The following is a 21,203-nucleotide window of genomic DNA, read 5'->3' as shown; positions in this document are numbered from 1 at the left end:
TGGCTGTTTTTATCTTATATACCGGGGGAGGGGGTTTTTAATAACAAATTTAAACGAATTTTAACAAAATCAGACCTGCATGGTGGGGGTCACGCACTTAAAAAAAATCACTCCCTTCCACGAAGACCAAATTATTAACAAAATCAAACCTATTTTATTTTCACAAGTTACAACGTATATGAACATGAAACATAAAATAGTTTGGGCACCCATAAAACCAGAAGGTTTATCGAGTCAGGCGCCCATGTGAAGGTTGCAACAGACTGCTTTGGACGTTATATAGCGCGGATTAGCACTTGATATTCACAAGGGAAAACAAGATGCTTAAGGCACACATGCATTGAACATAATGTACACCTTCACCTATTGTAGTATTGGAATTATAAATTCGTAGCAGAATCACGTTGGAAATCGACAAAAAGAATAATTGCTATTTTGCGGATATCTGCTATTATCACAAAATACAGCGGTTTGCAAACACAAATACATGATTTTAATAAAACTGGTTGAAGTTGCATAAAACGATATTTTACATGAAAACATTTATTCGAGCATGTTTGTCCGTGATCAATCTCAGTTGAATATCATCTACACCTAAATATGGAAACAAATTAAACAGCAACAACAGTCGCCTCATTAACTGGTTTGTTAAGATCAAAAGCATGTGTCCAGACATCTGAGGTTGGATCGTAAACTTCAACTGATGTGAGTCCTCCAACCAAGTTCCTATAAAACAAACATGATACAGTTTCATGAATCAGACACACAACAAACAAAGGCAAGTTTTTCCACAACGTTTTTCACTAAAAGTAAATTTTAAGCAAAGTGTTTTAAGTTTAATTTTAACAAACATTTTATGCAAGTTGTTAATCAAGTATAACATCGTATATCCCACTTGTCCCAGTTACTCAACATTTACATTTTCACATAAAACGGGAAATAGTGGACTATAGTGACGTCATAATAGCAATTCTTACCATCCACCCACAACATAAATCCTCCCATCAATAACACAAGCAGAGTGACGCCAACGAGGTTTTAGGAGAGGAGAAACATATTTCCATTTGTTGACTCTAGGTTCGTATTCTTCAACTGTTCGCAGGTCACGACCACGACCCAAACCTCCTGTCAGATTTAAAGTAAAACTTTTTATTGTTTTTAGGTTAATACTTTATAGTTATATCTACCAGTTTTTATGTTTAGGATTCTTTTCAGGAAACTCCATTATATTTATCACGTGATACATTCACCGGTGACGAATATGAATTTGTATTTTATAAAATTTACACAAAAACCACTTACTGTTAATTTTATTACTTAACTTTTCATCACTAACCAATTGCATAGATCTTCCCTTTAATTTCTTCACATGTTAAATGACTTCTTGCTTCATTGAGGGAAGCGATTCTTGTGGAGGTTCCAACACGAATATCACGGAATTCACATGATTGTAAGAATTGTCCGCCATCATGTCCGCCCACAGAAAACAAAACATCTGAAAAAATTTTCAAATTGCTTGTGTTAATATTTATTGTGACGTCATATTACGATTATGTTGTAATGTTACGTAATAAGCAATGAGGTAAGCTCTGCGTTTCTTAACGTACAAATAAGCGATTAGCTTTAAATCAAGGTTTTAATTAAAATTAATCAATATTATGGTTGATATTCATGCAATAAAGAACTACAAAATATAGATGGAATATTTCCTGTATTTCTGGTAAGTTTTAGGTCGGTGTTTCACAACATTTTCATGTCCAAAAGTGAATATTGTTGGGGTAAAAAGTTTAAACTGACTGATTTACATCTGGGCCCAGTCATGGAATATTGTTGGGGTAAATAGAGTGGATTTGCTGATTACTTTAATTTATGGTTTACGGTTAATTATGTTGTTGTTGCAGATGCATGCCAACTATTTGGTACCGGGTCCAGTAATGAGATTAATCCTATACAAAAATGAATTTAGATGCATTCTTACTGGCAATTGAACACATTCCATGCCCATATCTTGGTTGTAACATGTTGAAACCATTTCTAAATCTGTCTTCTTGTACAGAATAACACAAAGTTGATGAAAATGTTCGTTGGTTTCCAAGACCACCCGTGAGATACAAGTCATCTAAATTTGTTTGTAATTAGTGAAAACAAGGTTGTCCATAAAAGTGATAATTGTTCATAAACATCTAAATATTTACTATAAGTTTCCAAAAACATAGTTGAACAACTTTCTGTTTAAGAATTGGTAACTTGTCAGCAAAGTGTCAGTAATACTGCTAAAAGTACAAAAAAATTCGCAAATGCAGTCATGGCAGAATTCACAAATTTTCTCTGGGGTATTACTAACAAAAGTTATGGAGAGCAACGAGAATGAGTTGGTTGAGAGATGAGAAGATAGTCATAAACCACACAAAAACACACTAGTGATAAACAAAAGTAAATATTGACAAAACACTTTGTCTGCCCCGCATTAATTTTTATTGCTAAGACAATTTGTGAGGGGGACTTCCCCAATGCTTTATTCCAGGAACCGCCCCTGGTTTAGTGATCAACAATTTCAGAAATAACCACACCAACCTCCAACAACAGCAGATGCAGCACAACGTCGACCTTCCGATAAATCAGCAATTTTTACCCAGTTTTTACTCTCCCCCAAATTCAACATCTCACAACTTTGTGTTGGACCATCTCCACCCATTACATAAACACTTACACCAAATTTGGCTGAAGTGGAGTTCACTCTGTCTGTGATCATTTTCTTAACAAAATTTGATGACAATGAAACTATACATTAAGGCAAAGTGATTAAAATGTTTCACTAAATAACAGAAAGTCTCTATCTTAAAACAAGTAACTCAAATAACAGAAAACATGATTTACTTTGAAACATATTTTGGTAAGTCATTTTACTAAACCAGGGCATGTTGCGTTATTTTTTTCTTGTGCAATAAAATTCGAAAAAGAATATCAGTGGCCAAATCTTGCATTAAATCCGAAATGTTACTGGACTTTTGCAGTCTTGATAACTTAAGTTTAAATTTGCATTTACTTGCACACAAAAAACATGTATTTTTATGGGAAAGTACGTTGAATAAGCAAAACCATTTAACAGCAAGCAATGTACTAACTGGGTAATGTTCATGTTGTTTTGTGGTAACATTCCATTTTACACAATCTCGTTTCGAATTACCTCCACCAATGAGAAGAAATCCTGACAAATCTGTAACATAAATATTGCTTGTTATGGTTTTGTTTGCGCAAAATAAATAATTATGGTGATAACATATCTTTATTCAGGTGAAACTGTTGCTTGTACATCAACCTATTTCATTGGAGTTGGTATTTGTGTTAAACAACATTCAGTTAAGTTTTTAAGTACAGCTACAAAACTAATACATTTTGTAAGTTATGGTGAAGCACATCTCTCTGTACTAGTCAGTGTGGTATTATTTTAGTACTTTTGTTTGATCACATGCACAGAATTGTATCCCTAACTTGTTGGTAGTTGACTGTCCCTGGATTCTGACTGCATATTTGCAATATTATTTGCTTCGAGTTTATGTGAAGTGGGAAATTTATTTGGAGCTTGAAGTCATAAGATATGTGGGTGGTGTAAATATGGTGGATGTAACATCTTTTTTGAATGTAACATTACATAAATAAATCTTGCACCCTTTTGGACAGTTGTTGCTTTTCCACTTGTTCCTGGCTTTTCAAATTTCATTGACAAAGCATCCAAAACTGCACGGCAGCATTCAAAGCTATTTCTCGTGAGCGGCTGAAAAAAACACAGTAATATTAAAAGCCACTAACAGAAGGCTAAAAATAATAAACTTTATAATTTACTTCATTTCTAACTGTAGTTGTAAGAAACTGAGTGGAAATAGATGAAAGATCAAGTTGTAAGAAAAGATTCACAAACAAATCCTCTCGATGGGAAGGATTGAAATTGACCCATCGAACCATCCCAGTAAAGACAGCTTCTTCCATCTACATTCAACAAATAATATGTAATAACAAGTAACAGTTTAAACAAATGATACAGAGTTTAATGTCACAGGTGACTACATCAAATACTAAATTTACACCAAGAACATGAAATGAAAGGTGAAACATCAAGGAGTTTAAATCACCAATAATGCTTCTTTAAACATAAAAACAGTAATTTGTTTTTAAAATCATTGGTAATAATAATTTTACTGAAAAAAAGTATAATAAAACAATATTGGATGTAGGTATGCAGCAAAGTCCACTAATCCTTGTAAAAGTAACAACCTATGTGAAATCCATTTTACATTAGGACTGCAATTACAACTGGAATCAACTTTTACTTTATGAGACTAAAAAATAAATGACATCTCATGAACTGATCCTGTGCTTACCCAACTTATATCGGTTTACATAAGAGGCCTAATAATTTATTGCTTAATCACCATATGCAATAGAAAGTCTGCTCTGCAACACAAACAAAAAATATAAATTCTTCATAATTACCCCTTTGTTTCTCTGTTTGATGATTGCAGACATATCACCAACATCAAGTTGCATGAAATCATCATGTTGCACAACTGTTGCAATGTTATCAACAATCATTTGGTTTGTTTTCTTTTCCACATCAGCAAGATTGTATCGAGTAGCATAAGCTCTTAGCTTCAAACAGTTGTCGGTTGAAGTCATTTTAAGGATGACTCGACAACAAAATGACTTCAACTCTGAAAGTGTGAACAAAACGAAATTCAGCCACACCTAATTCAGAAGTAATATCTGTGCTCACTTCTCCATTGATTACAAATAATTTGTTTTGTCCCTGGTGTCAACAACGTGACAATAGTCAAACACAAAAATTTTAACCTAAAATATGCAAAATTGTCATGGTTTGCAAATAAATAAATACACATGTAGAACATATATATTGAAATATTCACTCTTAACACATTAACATCAGTGAAGATTAAAACTTGCATACCTTCCATCTGTGTATAATCAGCATCTTCCAACACTTCCAACACATTTTTTTCTGTTACTTCAATATCACCAGTGTAAATATAATCCAATACACTTTCCAGTCTTTTTGGTGGAATATTGTCAACCTTGATAAAATCTGAGTACTTCTCGCGCATCTATAAGAAAACAAAGTCAACCAATCACAACAAACACACACACTCTGGTCTAAAGAACTGACAAATTTACCATTTGGAATATGGTATGTAATTTACATATAATAACATACATGAGTCCCGTTCAAATAGAAACATTACAAGGGCCATAGCAAAAAATAAATCAATCTAGTAAGTTGCATTCTAGCATAGTTACAAGAGTTAAGCCAATGTAATTGTCGAGTAATAACAAAAACCACCTTAACATCTTAAAAATTTAAACCTTAATATTGCAACAACTCAAACAAATGCTTATCAGATATCCAAACACCAGACTAAGCTATTGCAACTGAGCCAATTGTGTCAAAACAAGAGCTGGATGTCGGTATCGAGCCATGTGGTATAGAGGCCTGGTGTAAACTAAAGGGGATGAACAACTCTGTGTACGTATGTTCATAAAAGACAGGTATAAAATATTATGGTATGTTGCTCAATTGTTTGGATATTATACCACATGACCTATGAGTTTTGTCACCAAACTAAATTAATTTAAAAAAAGTAAAGAGTTGTTGTTGTTGTCTAAATGACATTTTTTGCTTGATTGCAGCAATGTATTTACGGACAGGGGACAACCATACGACAAACATTCAGGTTTCATATTATTTCTACAAAACAAACACACTTACCTCAACACCAAGTAAAGCATTAAAATAATCTGACATAGAACAAACAACAGCATCATGTATTGAATAGTTTTCTCCTTGGGAACAAAGTGTTCTGTTGCAAAATCGTTTTGTTTCTTTTCTGTCACTGAAATATCAATAGTTTAACTTCAGTAAATCTCCATAAATTAAACTTACTTGTTTAAAAAATTCATCACTTTCTGGTGATGCAAGTTTATTTCTTCTTGTGTTCGCTTCATGATGAAGACAAAAAGTTAAACTGACAGTGAATGAAATACCGGGTCTGGTGTACAACCCTAAATGTTTGATTGCAACCTCTTTCTATTTTTTGCAGCATTTCCGAGAACGTAACTGATGGGACACCGGAGGGGAACCACCTTTATACCACGCTTGAGTGATCAGCAAGTAATATTTGATTTTTTTTTCAGTTAAATCATAGAATACTAAATTTTAGTATTCTATGGTTAAATTAATTCAAAGATTGTTCTTGACCATTAAACATTGAGTAACACATAAATTTTCAAACAAGCCGATGCTTTTAATTATTCAAGCATTGAACGAGAACTATTTCATTGTGTGATCGGTTTTTAAAAAATATTTGGCCTTGGTCGATGTAATCGCCAAAGTTTTGCGTCTTGAACGCAACGAAATAACTGCCGCTTGTAGGCTTGATTACAAGCGTGGCTTATAATTTGTCTACGCCAAATAAATAGCGCACGTTTTATGTTGCTTACTCAGGCCTTACTGTCGGTAAGTGTGGCTTATTTTGTTAAATTTGAATTTTGTATGTTTATCGTTTGTATTTATTTATAGAAAACTTTCCGTTACAATCTTGACCGCACCAATTGAATAAACAAGTGGGAAAGTGCGTATGAGTTGTAGACAGCGGCAATTGAGCAGCACACCACAGCTACAAATTAAAAAGCTGCGGCTACACAGTTTTCGACACGTCCTCCGATGCCGCGTAAAGGTAAAGTTCTAAACGAATATACGGGTCCAAATACCCGTGCTCGGTCTAGATTAAATAGACCAGATGTCGGCGATGAAGCGACGCCTACCCCTGAGGCGAGGCTCCAAAGACTTCGGTCTGAAACCGATGCCTTGTTAAATGTAATAACAAGAGAACAGGGCAAATTAAATGTTTCTACTGTAACTTCTGCTAATCGAAGTGACAGTGTGTTTAACCCATGCTTTTTCCCTCCACATGCGTCTGCGCCCGAACCACAGATGCCGTCAACCTCTCAGCAACCTTTCACCATCTATCAGCCAGTACATGGACAATCGCATCAGAATTCTGCTTCGGACCAAAGACTAATGCAGCAGACCATTGCAGCGACAAGACTTCCTAACGTAAAGGTACCGGTTTTTGCTGGAAATCGTGCAGATTACCTTAATTTTATGACGGCTTTTGAAACACTAATTGAACAATGGGAATTTGATCCCCGCCAGCGTTTATACTATCTGATGCAGTACACTAGTGGATGTGCCCATGACTTAGCGGCAAGTTGCCAGTATTTAACTCCTTTTGAAGGGTATGTCGCAGCTAAAGATTTGCTTAAGCAGCACTATGGTCATTCGTATCAGATCTCTATGTCTTACATTCATAAACTAACGAATTTCCCGAAGATTAGTATGAATGATGCTGATGCGCTACAGCGTTTTTCTATGTGCCTTACATCGTGCATTAATGCATTAAAAAGCTTCGGAAGTTTACATAAAATGAACAATCCAGAAACGCTGCAAAAAGTAATAGACAAACTGCCAGTACCGTTAAAGATTAATTGGCGTTCTGTTGTCGACGATATTGTGCACTGTCGTGCAAAAGAAATCACGATTGAACATATTGCAATGTTTGTTCGAAAGAAGGACAGAGAGGCCAATAATCCAATCTTCGGTGTAGTATCTGAACATTCCAAACGTGGTTCGAATTGTTACGCGACTTCTGCTGTCGATTCATTTTTATCGAGCAAAGCGCCTATCAGAAAAGACAATTTGTGTATGTTGTCGCGCTGAACATTATCTGAATCAATGTAAAAGTCTTTCGACGAATGAATGTTGAAGAAAGATATAAGTTTGTGAAGGACAAAAGTTTGTGTTTTTCTTGTTTCGAACCTGGTCATGTTGCAAGCAACTGTAGTCGCACAAATCCATGCCGAAAAGAGGGTTGTGTAAAAATGCATAGCACCCTGTTGCATCCGGAAGAAAACCCTAATTCGCCCTCTTAATTCGGACGCTGTAAAATGTGGCGTGGTTCAGTCCCATGAAGCTAATATCATGTTGCCAATTTTGCCAGTAAAGGTGAAGCGGTCAGATTCCGATAATTGGGTGATTGTTAACGCGTTTCTTGATCCGAACCTTATGTGTGAACTCAAGGCAAACGGTGTAAAAGTCCAAATAACATCCACCTCGATAAACAGTAATGTTGTGAAAGAAGCTTTCTCGCTGAATAATCTTTTAGTCTTCGTGTTAGGAGAAGTTTATGCTGGTGGAAAATTACCGGTTTCTCAGTCGGATATTGCGCGTTCAGAGGACCTCGATAAGTGGCCTTATCTTCATAATGTGCAGTTAGAAGATGTCTATGCTCCCGTTGAATTGCTGATAGGTCTTGATAATCCGTAACTGTTACAGCCATTACGCGTTACTGAAAGTTGTGATAGTGGTCCTTACGCGTTTAAAACCAGACTTGGATGGACGGTTTGTGGCCCTAAGACTAACAACAAAAGTGAAACAGTCCCAAAAGCAATGTCTTATTTTATAAAACAAAACTATTTTAACATTTGTGAAATCTGCAAGGATGATTTAGAAACCGCTGGAAGCAATAGAAAGGCTTTGTCGCCAGATCAGCAACTGTTTATGAAATGTTTCGATAATTCTATTAAGCAACTTGACACTGGACATTATGAGATCGCACTGCCTAAACGGGAAACACAGTTGATTATGCCAATAAATTTAAAGCAAGCTGAAAACCGTATCAAACAATTAAAATCGAAGTTCAAGAGAAACCCTAAGTTTTACGAGCATTGTCGTTCTTTTATTAATCAAATGCTTCTTGAAGATCATGCTCGCAAGGTTCCACGTGTATTGCTACAGCGCAATGACGGAAATGTGTGGTACCTGCCTCACCACGGTGTATATCACCCTAAAAAGCCAAACAAGTTAAGGGTTGTATTTGATTGTTCAGCGGAGTTTAACGGGTTTTCACTAAACAAATGCCTGTTACAGGGGCCGGATTTAACTAGCTCGCTCTTTGGTGTACTGTGTAAATTTAGACAAGACAAAATTGCTGTAATGGGAGATATAAGAAGTATGGTTCACCAAGTTCGCGTCCCCGAAGAAGACCGAGATTTATTGCGTTTTTTGTGGTGGCAAGATGGTGATATAAAAAAGGAAATAGTGACGTATCAAATGAACGTTTATTTGTTTGGAACCGTTCCCCAACTTTTTACTGATTTTTTATCTTCACTCAATTCTTCATCCTCATCACAAGCCCTCCTCAACGGGTTTGCCACAACGGGTTTCCCGATCAGGAGAGGTGTCAGGCAAGGTGACCCCCTTAGCCTGACCCTCTTCCTGATTGCTGCCGACCCACTTCTTGCTGCCCTTCAAAACCACCCCTCAACTAGGTCTATCCCCGCACCATGCCGTAACGTTCCCAAAGCGGTCGCCTACGCGGACGATGTCACCGGTGACCGGCCGCGACACCCTTTTACTTGCCCTCGACATCGTCACACAATTTTCTAGTATTGTTGCGCCTCTGTAATGTCAAATATGAGTCTCGAATTTGGTCTTAACAATATTATTTATGATCGATGGAAATCCTATTTGATTAGCGCATTTGACATTAGATCGCACGTGAGTTCTAATTGTTGTGTTTTCCTAACCTGACTTTACTTAACTCTCGATGCAAACACTACACCAATATTTATTTACCACGAACAATTTTTGATACGAAATTAACATGCGCAATTATACCAACGCCAAACTGAGTGAATTTACGAACTGAGGAGAGCACAGTACCGCTGCACTGCCCCGCTCCACCTCAGCTAAACGCACACGGAAAGTTTCATTATTTAAACCGGAGAGAAACAAAGCGAACGAAGGATTTTGAAAAGAAGGACTAACGGTCAGCGAACAGTTAACAAAAGACGCACTCTCACACAAAACAATGAAGGACTTCTCTAAGGCGACACATTTAAGCTGGCCAATGAAATCACATAAAAACACAGCTGTTGCGTAGAAACTAGTAACGTGATCAAATCACGTGAGAAAGCAACCGTTGCTATACATTTTGAAATGAGATGCTGGACAAGACGCCACCCATAGAATGCCTTTACACAAAAACCCATGGAAAAAGATTCCGGACGTTGATGACGAAACTGGCTGTTATGTGACCAAATAGTTCATATTTCCATGAATGCAAACGTTGCTATGTAACGTAAAATTACGTTACAAGTATATCAGGTTTAACAGTAAATCCCGCCAAAACCCAGGCGATCGCCACCATTAATCCCCCTCATAACTTTACCCAATATCAGATAACTTGGAATAGTAAGGCCATAAGCCCATTAAATATACCAAACGGACACCCCAGCTCAATCATCGCGGCATGGCGCAAAGCCATTTTCTCTTTATGCACCCGTGTCTCCTCTATAAGCGACCCCTTTCTGACCTACGATTCGAAAAGCCTCATTAAAACATTACTCCTCCCCCAGATCTCTTACTTAGCCAGAACGTACCCTCTCCCTGAAAGACAGCGGGAAGTGGTAGACAGCATTGTGGCAGGCTTCGTTGGGGGTCACCACAATCCTACCCTTCCACAGAGTTAAGCCGTCGTGCTATTGTCCATGTACAGGAAGTATTCCGAATGGTCTAGCGTGGAATTTGTGTCGACCCCAGTGGTCATTGATTGTTACCATCACCCACGTGCAATAATTGAAACGTTGTAAACGTGCAATGGTTGGAGACGATGAAACAAAACTTCCAACTACTAGAAGTATGTGTGTTGAAATTAATCCATTGTAAGAGTTAATAAATCAATTATTTGTTCCAGTCAGGATAATAAATACACGCGGAATTTTTATTATCTGGTTAAATAAATAGTTCACACTTTAAAGTGTTACAAAGGAAAGCAGAATGTTTAAGTTAGGAAATCATTCAAAATCGCAAAGTTGAAAACAGAAATTGTAATAAGGCACTGATGTAACCGGTACGAAAAGAAATCAGTTCAGCAACAATAAAGAAAAGTCTGTAACAGCAATGATGGAAATCAATCAAATGAAAAAGAAACATTTTTACATAACACAGAAACTGGAAAAATGGCAAAGAAACACAAGCGCAGGCAAAAAAGTCATTTAGGCAATTACAAATACACAAGCTGCCTCATTTATGTGATGCTTGCACTAGACACGATTGTTTGACCTCGTTTGTGCTTCAAGGTCATGGCTCACGTGGTAGAAGGGCAACTTGTGACCTTTTGAAGTTTCGAACTTTTTCTGCTTTTCTCAAGGTTTAATAATTGCTTCACTTGTAGTTGCAATTCCTGTTGCCTGAAATAACTAAGACGCCCAATCGCAAAATTGTGCTTATTGTGCCGCGACGTCGCGATGCGTGATTAGTTGCGAGTGAACTGTTTTCGCAATTACTGTCCGATGTTTGTTTGTTGTGTTGACATGTACTCCTTGGATTCGTACATTGTGGGGGGGTATGTTACATCTTATTTGCCAGCAATTGCCTGATTTCTGTTTATGTACCGTTTTTCCTTTCACTGCTATAATTGTTGCAGTCTATTGTAGTTTGTGACGTAACAGTTAACGGGTAGTTTTGTTGGACTGAAAACGTGGTTAAGTCTTTTTTTGTGTCTGACTTCCGTGGAGCACGGTTCTATGTCGCAAAGAGCTTAATTATCGGTGAGTTGCTTATGCGTATTGGATAAACTGTAATATCGTTAACCTTGATTGCTATTTGAACGCAATGGCTTAAGATGCCATTCGTTGTAACTTGGAAAGTAAATGAGTCAGACAAGTTACTTACACTGCTTTGTTTATTCTTAGAGTGTTCGTGCCATTTAATAAAGCGGTGTTTGTGGTTTGTTGTCAAAACAATTGGTAAGCATTGTGTGTAACGTCGTAGCGGGTATTTGTGACTATACGTTGCATCTTTGTTTAGGCGTAACACTGAACTAGCAATTTATTCGATTGCATGCCGGTTCCGAAAACAGTTGGTGAGCCTATATTGATTATAAATTTAAAGTGCATTTGTTGATGTGACGCATTTTGTACAGAAACCGTCTTCTTTGTCCGAATAAAAAACTGCGAATATTTTCGGAGGAAGTTCAGGAGGCGCGTTTTGACCTTTCCCTCGTGTGACGTTCCGCTCCACGAACCGGGGAGCATCTAACGGGCGTTATAGTGGTTGATTATGGCGAATTAATCTAATCATTTATGACACGAATTCGTAGGTAACGCAACTGCCAAGCAAAAAGTGGTTCTATACAGAATAAATGTGCGGCATGATCAGCTAATTTGGTCGGTTTTTCTCAGCGGAATTGCCAGCCTCAAAATACAATTACTTCTATCTTTTGCTTAATTGACGGTTTATTGTTTCTGTAGTGTTTTCAAAAGTTCATGCATCACGTTAGCAATCACAAAAGCTTAAACCACAAGAACACCCTGTCCCAGTAACTGTTTTATTATTATGCAACTACATAACACTTCATAGGTCGAAATAGCGGCCATCTATCTGCAGCTCAAATTAACATCAAAATCCGTTTACTGCACTTGTTCACTTGTTGTCCCCTGTTTAATGCAAAACTATACTAAATCTGGTTTATAATGTTTTCCATTCCTATACATAAGGCTTGCTGCCAGCAGCACTCGCACGACTGAAGCGCCTTCTATGACGTCACCCAACAATATTCTCGCTTTCACACGATTTCGTTCGCAGCGGCAAGAACGCGACTTTGATCAGCTGTATCTCAAAAGCCGGTCGCCGTATCAATCTACTTGTTTTACCAAAAACATTTTCTTTCAAGTTATAACCATCTCTTAGTTTAATTATTAAAATGTTTTATTTATCCGCGTCACATGCAATTTAATGTAAAGATTGGCTGAAAATGCGTTGCTGGTGTTTATAGATGGGAGTTCTGCAATAAAACGCGTTTAGTGAAGCGGTAACTAATTGCGTTTAGGCAAAGCAGAAATTGTCAAAGAATATAATTTTATTGCCTTGTAAATATATGAAATCGCAGCATGTGAATCAGAAGGCAATGTAACCAAATTTGTTCTCCTAATTCTCTAAGTTAGTTTACAAAGTCGCGCAAAAGAAATTAATATTTACGATTTTTTATAGTTGTACGAAAAATATTTATTATCCACACGATCAAGGGCTGATGACCACAGAAAAAGCTCTCACCACATCCAGGTTTGCCGTTAACTCCTCACGTTTTTCTTCGCCTTAAAGTAAATTCTTGCTTTTGGTGTTTCGTACTAATGTTCATCGATAATTTATGCATTCGCTAAACGTAAATTTTGCTTTATACATGCTTGTTTATTTATCCTCAAGTAGTGGCTGTTTTTATCTTATATACCGGGGGAGGGGGATTTTAATAACAAATTTAAACGAATTTTGACAAAATCAGACCTGTCTGGTAGAGGTCTCGCACTTAAAAAAACATTCCCTTCCACGAAGACAAAACTATTGACAAAATCAAATCATTTTTATTTTCACAAGTTACAACGTACATGAACATGAAACATAAAATAGTTTGGGCACCCATAAAACCAAAAGGGTTGGCGAGTCAGGCGCCCATGTGAAGGTTGCAACAGACTGCATTGGACTTCATACAGCGCGGATTAGCACTTGATAATTCACAAGGGAAAACAAGATGCTTAAGGCACACATGCATTGAACATATTGTGCACCTTCACCTATTGTAGTATTGGAATTATAAATTCGTAGCAGAATCACGTTGGAAATCCACAAAAGGAATAATTTCTATTTTGCGGATATCTGCTATTATCACAAAATACAGCGGTTTGCAAACACAAATACATGATTTTAATAAAACTGGTTGAAGTTGCATAAAACGATATTTTACACAAAAACTTTTTTTTGAACATCTTTGCCAGTGATCAATCTCAGTTAAATATCAACTACAACCAAATATGGAAACATATTAAACAGCAACAACAGTCGCACCAGGAACTGGTTTGTCAAGATCAAAAGCATGTGTCCAGACATCTGAGGTTGGATCGTAAACTTCAACTGATGTGAGTCCTTCAACCAAGTTCCTGTAAAACAAACATGATACAGTTTCATGAATCAGACACACAACAAACTCAGGCAAGTTTTCCACAACATTTTTCACTAAAAGTAAATTTTATAAGTTAACAAAAACAAACCAACGTACACCCGCAGACCCCTACACCACTAAACCAAATCACACATACAACCTTGTATAATACAGAGAGTTTTAAGTTTAATTTTAACGAACATTTTATGAATGTTGTTAATCAAGTATATCATCGTATATCCCACTTGTCCCGGTTTCTCAACATTTACATTTTCACATAAAACGGAAAACAGTGGACTATAGTGACGTCATAATAGTAATTCTTACCTCCTTCCACCCACAACATATATCCTCCCATCAATAACACAAGCAGAGTGATAGCAACGAGGTTTTAGGAGAGGAGAAACATGTTTCCATTTGTTGACTCTAGGTTCGTATTCTTCAACTGTTTGCAGGACGTCACGATCGCCACCATAACCTCCTGTCAGATTTAAAGTAAAACTTTTTATTGTTTTTAGGTTAATACTTTATAGTTATATCTACCAGTTTTTATGTTTAGCATTCTTTTCAGGAAACTCCATTATATTTATCACGTGATACATTTACCGGTGACGAATAAGAATTTGTGTTTTATAAAACTTGCTTAAAAAACCACTTATTGTTAATTTTATTGCTTAACTTTTCATCACTAACCAATTGCATAGATCTTCCCTTTAATTTCTTCACATGCAAAACCACATCTTGCTTCATTGAGAGAAGCGATTCTTGTGGAGGTTCCAACACGAATATCGTGGAATTCACATGATTGTAAGAGTTGTTCGCCATCATCACATCCGCCCACAGAAAACAAAACATCTGAAGAAATTTTTAAATCGGTTGCGTTAATATTTATTGTGACGTCATATTACGATTATGTTGTAATGTTACGTAACAAGCAATGAGGTAAGCTCTGCGTTTCTTAACGTACAAATAAGCGATCAGTTTTAAATTAAGGTTTTAATAAAAAATAATCAATATTATGGTTGATATTCATGCAATAAAGAACTATAAAATAAGATGGAATATTTCCTGCATTTCTGGTAAGTTTGAGGTCGGCGTTCACAACATTTTCACGTCCAAAAGTGAATATTGTTGGGGTAAATAGAGTGAATTTACTGATTACTTTAATTTATGGTTTCCGGTTAATTATGTTGTTGTTTCAGATGCATGCCAATTATTTAGACCTGAATCCAGTAATGAGAATAATCTTCACACAAATGAACCCAGACATATTATTACTGTCAATTGAAGCCGTTCCATGTTCATATCTTGATTGTAACATGTCGAAACCACTTCTCCATCTGTCTTCTTGTACAGAATAACACAAAGTTGATGAGAATTTTCCTTGGTTTCCATGACCACCCGTGAGATACAAGTCATCTAAATTTGTTTGTAATTAGTGAAAACAAGGTTGTCCATGAAAGTGATAATTGTTGATAAACATCTAAATATTCACCAAATATTTACTATCAGTTTCTAAAAGCATAGTTGGACAACTTTCTGTTGAACAATTGGTAACTTGTCGGAAAAGTGTCAGTAATACTGTTACAAGTCCAAAAAAACACAAATTTTCTTTGGGTCATTACTAACAAAATTTATGGTGAGCAATAAGAATGAGTTGGTTGAGAGATTAGAAGATAGTCATAAACCACACAAAGGCATACTAGTATCGAACGAAAATAAACATCAACAAAACCCCTTTGTGGAGCTATGTGCAACTATGTGTCGCTATGTGTCGCTACGTGCAACTATGTGAAGCTATGTGGAGCTATGTGCAACTATGTGTCGCTATGTGGAGCTACGTGGAGCTATGTGCAACTATGTGAAGCTATGTGTAGCTATGTGGAGCTATGTGCAACTATGTGGAGCTATGTGCAACTATGTGAAGCTATGTGGAGCTATGTGCAACTATGTGTCGCTATGTGGAGCTATGTGCAACTATGTGTCGCTATGTGCAACTATGTGGAGCTATGTGCAACTATGTGAAGCTATGTGGAGCTATGTGCAACTATGTGGAGCTATGTGCAACTATGTGAAGCTATGTGGAGCTATGTGCAACTATGTGTCGCTATGTGGAGCTGTGTGCAACTATGTGTCTCTATGTGCAACTATATGTCTCTATGTGGAGCTACGTGGAGCTATGTGCAACTATGTGAAGCTATGTGGAGCTACGTGGAGCTATGTGCAACTATGTGGAGCTATGTTCAACTATGTGTCGCTATGAGATCCATGAGGCAAAAAGTATTAAAAATATGTCAAAGTAACGTTATATACGCCTTGGTTATGGTATGTCTTCCAATGCGTTTATAAACCGCCTTTTACCAAGGTTACTCAATTGCCAATTAGCCCCATATAGACCTTTCCATGCAAAATAGCTTTCAAATTTTTGTTCGTGATGTAACCAAAGAATACACGCTGTTGCAGCGATGACACAATAACAATAGGAGAGAATACAAGATAAGGAGAACAATACAAGACAATGCCAAAATAAAGACTACTGTTCATTAACAAAACTAGGCAAATATACGTTGAAGTAACAACATATACACCTGGTCTATATTGCATAAAACAGGGGTCGCCAAACACTTTTTACCAAGCGCCGCACACATGCGAGTATAAGGACGTTCGGAGGGCGGACAAGTGTTTAAAACTGTTTTCTTGTATACAGGGAATTCAAAAGCAATAATTCCAATTTCATACAGTGTCAGAAAATCAGTCTATGAACAAGATATCCAAAATGTAAAATGTAGTGACGTATAGAGTAAAACCAAGATTTAACGTGCAGTATTCAATTATATTTCTTGCTTTGGGCGTCTAAGCTTTGCGGGCCTTGATGGCCTATGGCACATAGCTCCACATAATGGCACATAGCTTCACAAAGTTGCACATAGCTCCACGTAGCGACACATAGCTTCACATAGCTCCACATAGCTCCACATAGCTTCACATAGCTCCACATAGTTGCACATAGCTCCACATAGATGCACATAGCGACACATAGCTGCACATAGTTGCACACAGCTTCACATAGATACACGTAGCGACACATAGCTTCACATAGCTCCACATAGCTTCACATAGCTCCACATAGCTTCACATAGCTCCACATAGTTGCACATAGCTCCACATAGATGCACATAGCGACACATAGCTGCACATAGCGACACATAGCTTCACCTAGTTGCACATAGCTCCACATAGCTTCACATAGTTGCACATAGCGACACATTGTTACACATAGCTCCACATAGTTGCACATAGCTCCACATAGTTGCACGAGCACATTTTAGAAGGACCGCCGGTTTAGTAATCAACAATTTCAGAAATAACCACACCAACCTCCAACAACAGCAGATGCAGCAAAACGTCGAACTTCCAACAAATCAGCAATTTTTACCCAGTTTTTACGTTCCTCCAAATTCAACATCTCACAACTTTGTCTTGAACCATTTCCACCCATTACATAAACATTTTCACCAAATTTGGCTGAAGTTGAGTTCTCTCTGTCTGTGATCATGTTCTAAACAAAATTTTGATGACAATGAAACTATACATTAAGACATGGTGTTTCTCGAAATAAAAGAAAGTCCCTATCTCATAACATATAACAGAAAACATGATTTACTCTGGAGCATATTTTGTTAAGTCATTGACAGGTTACACTAAACCACATGTTTGTTACATTTTCTTGTGCAATTAATTTTAAAAAAAAATTATCAGTGGCCACATGATGCGTTAAATCCTGAAGGTTACTGGACATTTGCTGTCTTGTTAACTTTAGTTCAAATTTACATTTACTTGCACACACAAAAAGCATGTTTATTTATGGGAAAATACCTTAAATAAACACAATCATATGACAGTAAGTAATGTACGTACTGGGTAATGTTCATGTTGTTTTGTGGTAACATTCCATTTCACACATTTTCGTTTTGAATCTTCTCCACCAATGAGAAGAAATCCTGACAAATCTGCAAAATAAACATTGCTTGTTATGGTTTTGTTGTGCGTAAAATAAATTCTTGTGGTGATAACAATGGAAATATATTTCCCCTGTTCAGGTGAAGTTGTTGCTTCGTAAATCAACCAAATTCATTAGAGTTTGTATTTGTGTTCAACAACCTCCAGTTAAATTCATAAATTCAGCTATGAAACTAACACATTTTGTAAGTTATGGTGAATCACATCTTTCTGTATTTGGTGTAGTTTTATTTTAGGAATTTTTTTTAATCTCATCCCACAGAATTGTATCCCTAACTTGTTGGTAGTTGACTGTCCCTGAATTCTGATCACATATTTCCAATGTTATTTGCCATGAGTAAATGTGAAGTGGGAAATTTAAGTGGAGCTTGAAGTTATAGGATATGTGGGTGGTATAAAGATGGTGGGTGTAACAAATTGCTTTGAATGTGACATTAAATAAAAAAAAAAAAATCTTGCACCTTTTTTAACTGAACTTGCTTTTCCACTTGTTCCTGGTTTTTCAAATTTCATTGACAAAGCATCCATGACTGCATGACAGCATTCAACACTATTTCTCGTGAGGGGCTGAAAAAAAACACACTAATGTTAAAAAGTCACCGACAGAAGGTCTAAAAATAATAAACTTTATAATTTACTTCATTTCTAACTGTAGTTGTAAGAAACTGAGTGGAAATAGATGAAAGATCAAGTTGTGAGAAAAGATTCACAAACAAATCCTCTCGATGGGAAGGATTGAAATTGACCCATCGAACCATTCCAGTAAAGACAGCTTCTTCCATCTACATTCAACAACTAATATGTAATAACAAGCAACAGTTTAAACAAACGACGAAGTGATTAATGTCACTGGCAACTGCACCAAATACTAAATTTACACCAAGAGCATGAAACGAAAAGTGAAACATCACAGAGTTTAAATCACCAATACTGCTTCTTTAAACATAAAAATAATAATTTTTTTGAAAAAAATTGGTATTAATAATTTTACTGAAAAAAAGTAAATATACTTAGAAAACAATATTGGATGTAGGTATGCAGCAAAGTCCACTAATCCTTGTAAAAGTTACAACCTATGTGAAATCCATTTTACATTAGGACTGCAATTATAACTGGAATCAACTTTTTCTTTGTGAGACTAAAAAAGAAATGACATCTCAGGAGCTGATCAAGTGCTTACCCAACTTATATCGGTTTACATAAGAGGCCTAATAATTTATTGCTTAATCACCATATGCAATAGAAAGTTTGACAACCCTGCTCTGCAACACAAACAAAAAATACAAATTAATCATAATTACCCCTTTGTTTCTCTGTTTAATGATTGCAGACATATCACCAACATCAAGTTGCATGAAATCATCATGTTGTACAACTGTTGCAATGTTATCAACAATCATTTGGTTTGTTTTCTTTTCCACATCAGCAAGATTGTATCGAGTAGCATAAGCTCTTAGCTTCAAACAGTTGTCGGTTGAAGTCATTTTAAGGATGACTCGACAACAAAATGACTTCAACTCTGAAAGTGTAGACAAAACAAAATTCAGCCACACCCAATTTAGAAGTGATATCTGTGCTCACTTCTCCATTGATTACAAATAATTTGTTTTGTCCCTGGTGTCAACAACGTGACAATAGTCAAACACAAAAATTTTTACCTAAAATATGCAAAATTTTCATGGTTTGCAAATAAATAAATACACTTGTGTATAAGCTGCAGACAGATGGCCACTGTTTCGACCTAAAAGGTCTCAAATAAATACACATGTAGAACATATATATTGACATAATCACTCTTAACACATTAACATCAGTAAAGATTAAAACATGCATACCTTGCATCTGTGTATAATCAGCATCTTCCAACACTTCCAACACATTTTTCTCTGTTACTTCAATATCACCAGTGTAAATATAATCCAATACACTTTCCAGTCTTTTTGGTGGAATATTGTCAACCTTGATAAAATCTGAGTATTTCTCGCGCATCTATAAGAAAACAAAGTTAACCAATCACAACAAACACACACAATCTGGTCTAAAGAACTGACCAAAATTTACAACTTTAATATTTGGAACATGGTATGTAATTTATATATAATAACATACATCAGTCCTGTTCAAATAAAACATCACAAGGGCCATAGCAAAAAATAAATAAATCTAGTAAGTTGCATTCTAGCATAGTTACAAAAGTTAAGCCAATGTAATTGTCGAGTAATAACAAAAACAGTCTTACCATCTTAACAATTTAAACCTTAATATTGTAACAACTCAAACAAATGCTTATCAGATTTGCAAACACTAGACTAAGCTGTTGCAACTGAGCCAATTGTGTCAAAACATGAGCTGGATGTCGGTATCGATCCATGTGTTATGGAGGCCTGGTGTAAACTAAAGGGGTGAACAACTCTAGGTACGCATGTTTACAAAAGACAGGTATAAAATATTATGGTTTGTTGCTCAATTGTTAAGATACTATACCACATGACCTATGAGTTTTGTCAACAAGCTAAATTAATTAAGTGAAGAACTGTTGTTGTTGTGTAAATTAATTTTTTGTTTGATTGCAGCAATGTATTTACGGCCAGGGGACAACTAAAAGACAAACATTCAGGTTTCATATTATTTCTACAAAACAAACACACTTACCTCAACACCAAGTAAAGCATTAAAATAATCTGACATAGAACAAACAACAGCATCATGAATTGAATAGTTTTCTCCTTGGGAACAAAGTGTTCTGTTGCAAAATCGTTTTGTTTCTTTTCTGTCACTAAAATATCAATAGTTTAACTTCAGTAAATCTCCATAAATTAAACTTACTTGTTTAAAAAATTCATCACTTTCTGATGATGCAAGTTTATTTCTTCTTGTGTTCGCTTCATGATGAAGACAAAAAGTTAAACTGACAGTGAAATGAAATACCGGGTCTAGTGTACAACCCTAAATCTTTGCAAACTAATTTTGGTTGCAACTTCTTTTTATTTTTTGCAGTATTTCCGAGAACGAAACTAATGTCACACCGGAGGAGAACCACCATTATACCACGCTTGAGTGATCAGAAAGTAATAATTGATTTTTTTCAGTTAAATTAATTCAAAATTTATTTTGACC

At 36.2% G+C, this 21,203-nt stretch overlaps 2 protein-coding genes across 2 annotated transcripts; both read right to left on the bottom strand.

Moving 5' to 3' along the window:
• Positions 1-217: 217 nt before the first annotated feature.
• On the bottom strand, positions 218-4,702 carry LOC145917795 (kelch-like protein 7). The gene is made up of 9 exons (XM_083003078.1): positions 4,492-4,702; positions 3,844-3,987; positions 3,670-3,775; positions 3,126-3,217; positions 2,575-2,755; positions 1,979-2,119; positions 1,337-1,495; positions 978-1,125; positions 218-726 (listed from the first exon to the last, which is right to left on the bottom strand). Exons 1-9 carry the CDS (start codon positions 4,672-4,674, stop codon positions 612-614), a joined length of 1,269 nt encoding a protein of 422 aa, XP_082859204.1. The 5' UTR covers positions 4,675-4,702; the 3' UTR covers positions 218-611.
• Positions 4,703-13,471: 8,769 nt separating this feature from the next.
• Positions 13,472-19,570, bottom strand: LOC145917724 (kelch-like protein 12). The gene is made up of 9 exons (XM_083002997.1): positions 19,388-19,570; positions 18,725-18,868; positions 18,548-18,653; positions 17,985-18,076; positions 17,445-17,625; positions 15,345-15,485; positions 14,760-14,921; positions 14,394-14,547; positions 13,472-14,064 (listed from the first exon to the last, which is right to left on the bottom strand). The coding sequence occupies exons 1-9, from the start codon at positions 19,568-19,570 to the stop codon at positions 13,950-13,952; spliced, it is 1,278 nt and encodes a 425-aa protein (XP_082859123.1). The 3' UTR covers positions 13,472-13,949.
• Positions 19,571-21,203: the final 1,633 nt, after the last annotated feature.

This window comes from Ascidia mentula, chromosome 1 (assembly GCF_947561715.1).
Source record: "Ascidia mentula chromosome 1, kaAscMent1.1, whole genome shotgun sequence".
Classification (NCBI taxonomy): domain Eukaryota; kingdom Metazoa; phylum Chordata; class Ascidiacea; order Phlebobranchia; family Ascidiidae; genus Ascidia; species Ascidia mentula.
The sequence above is the reverse complement of the archived record's forward strand: the minus strand, read 5'-3'. Positions and strand labels throughout refer to the sequence as shown.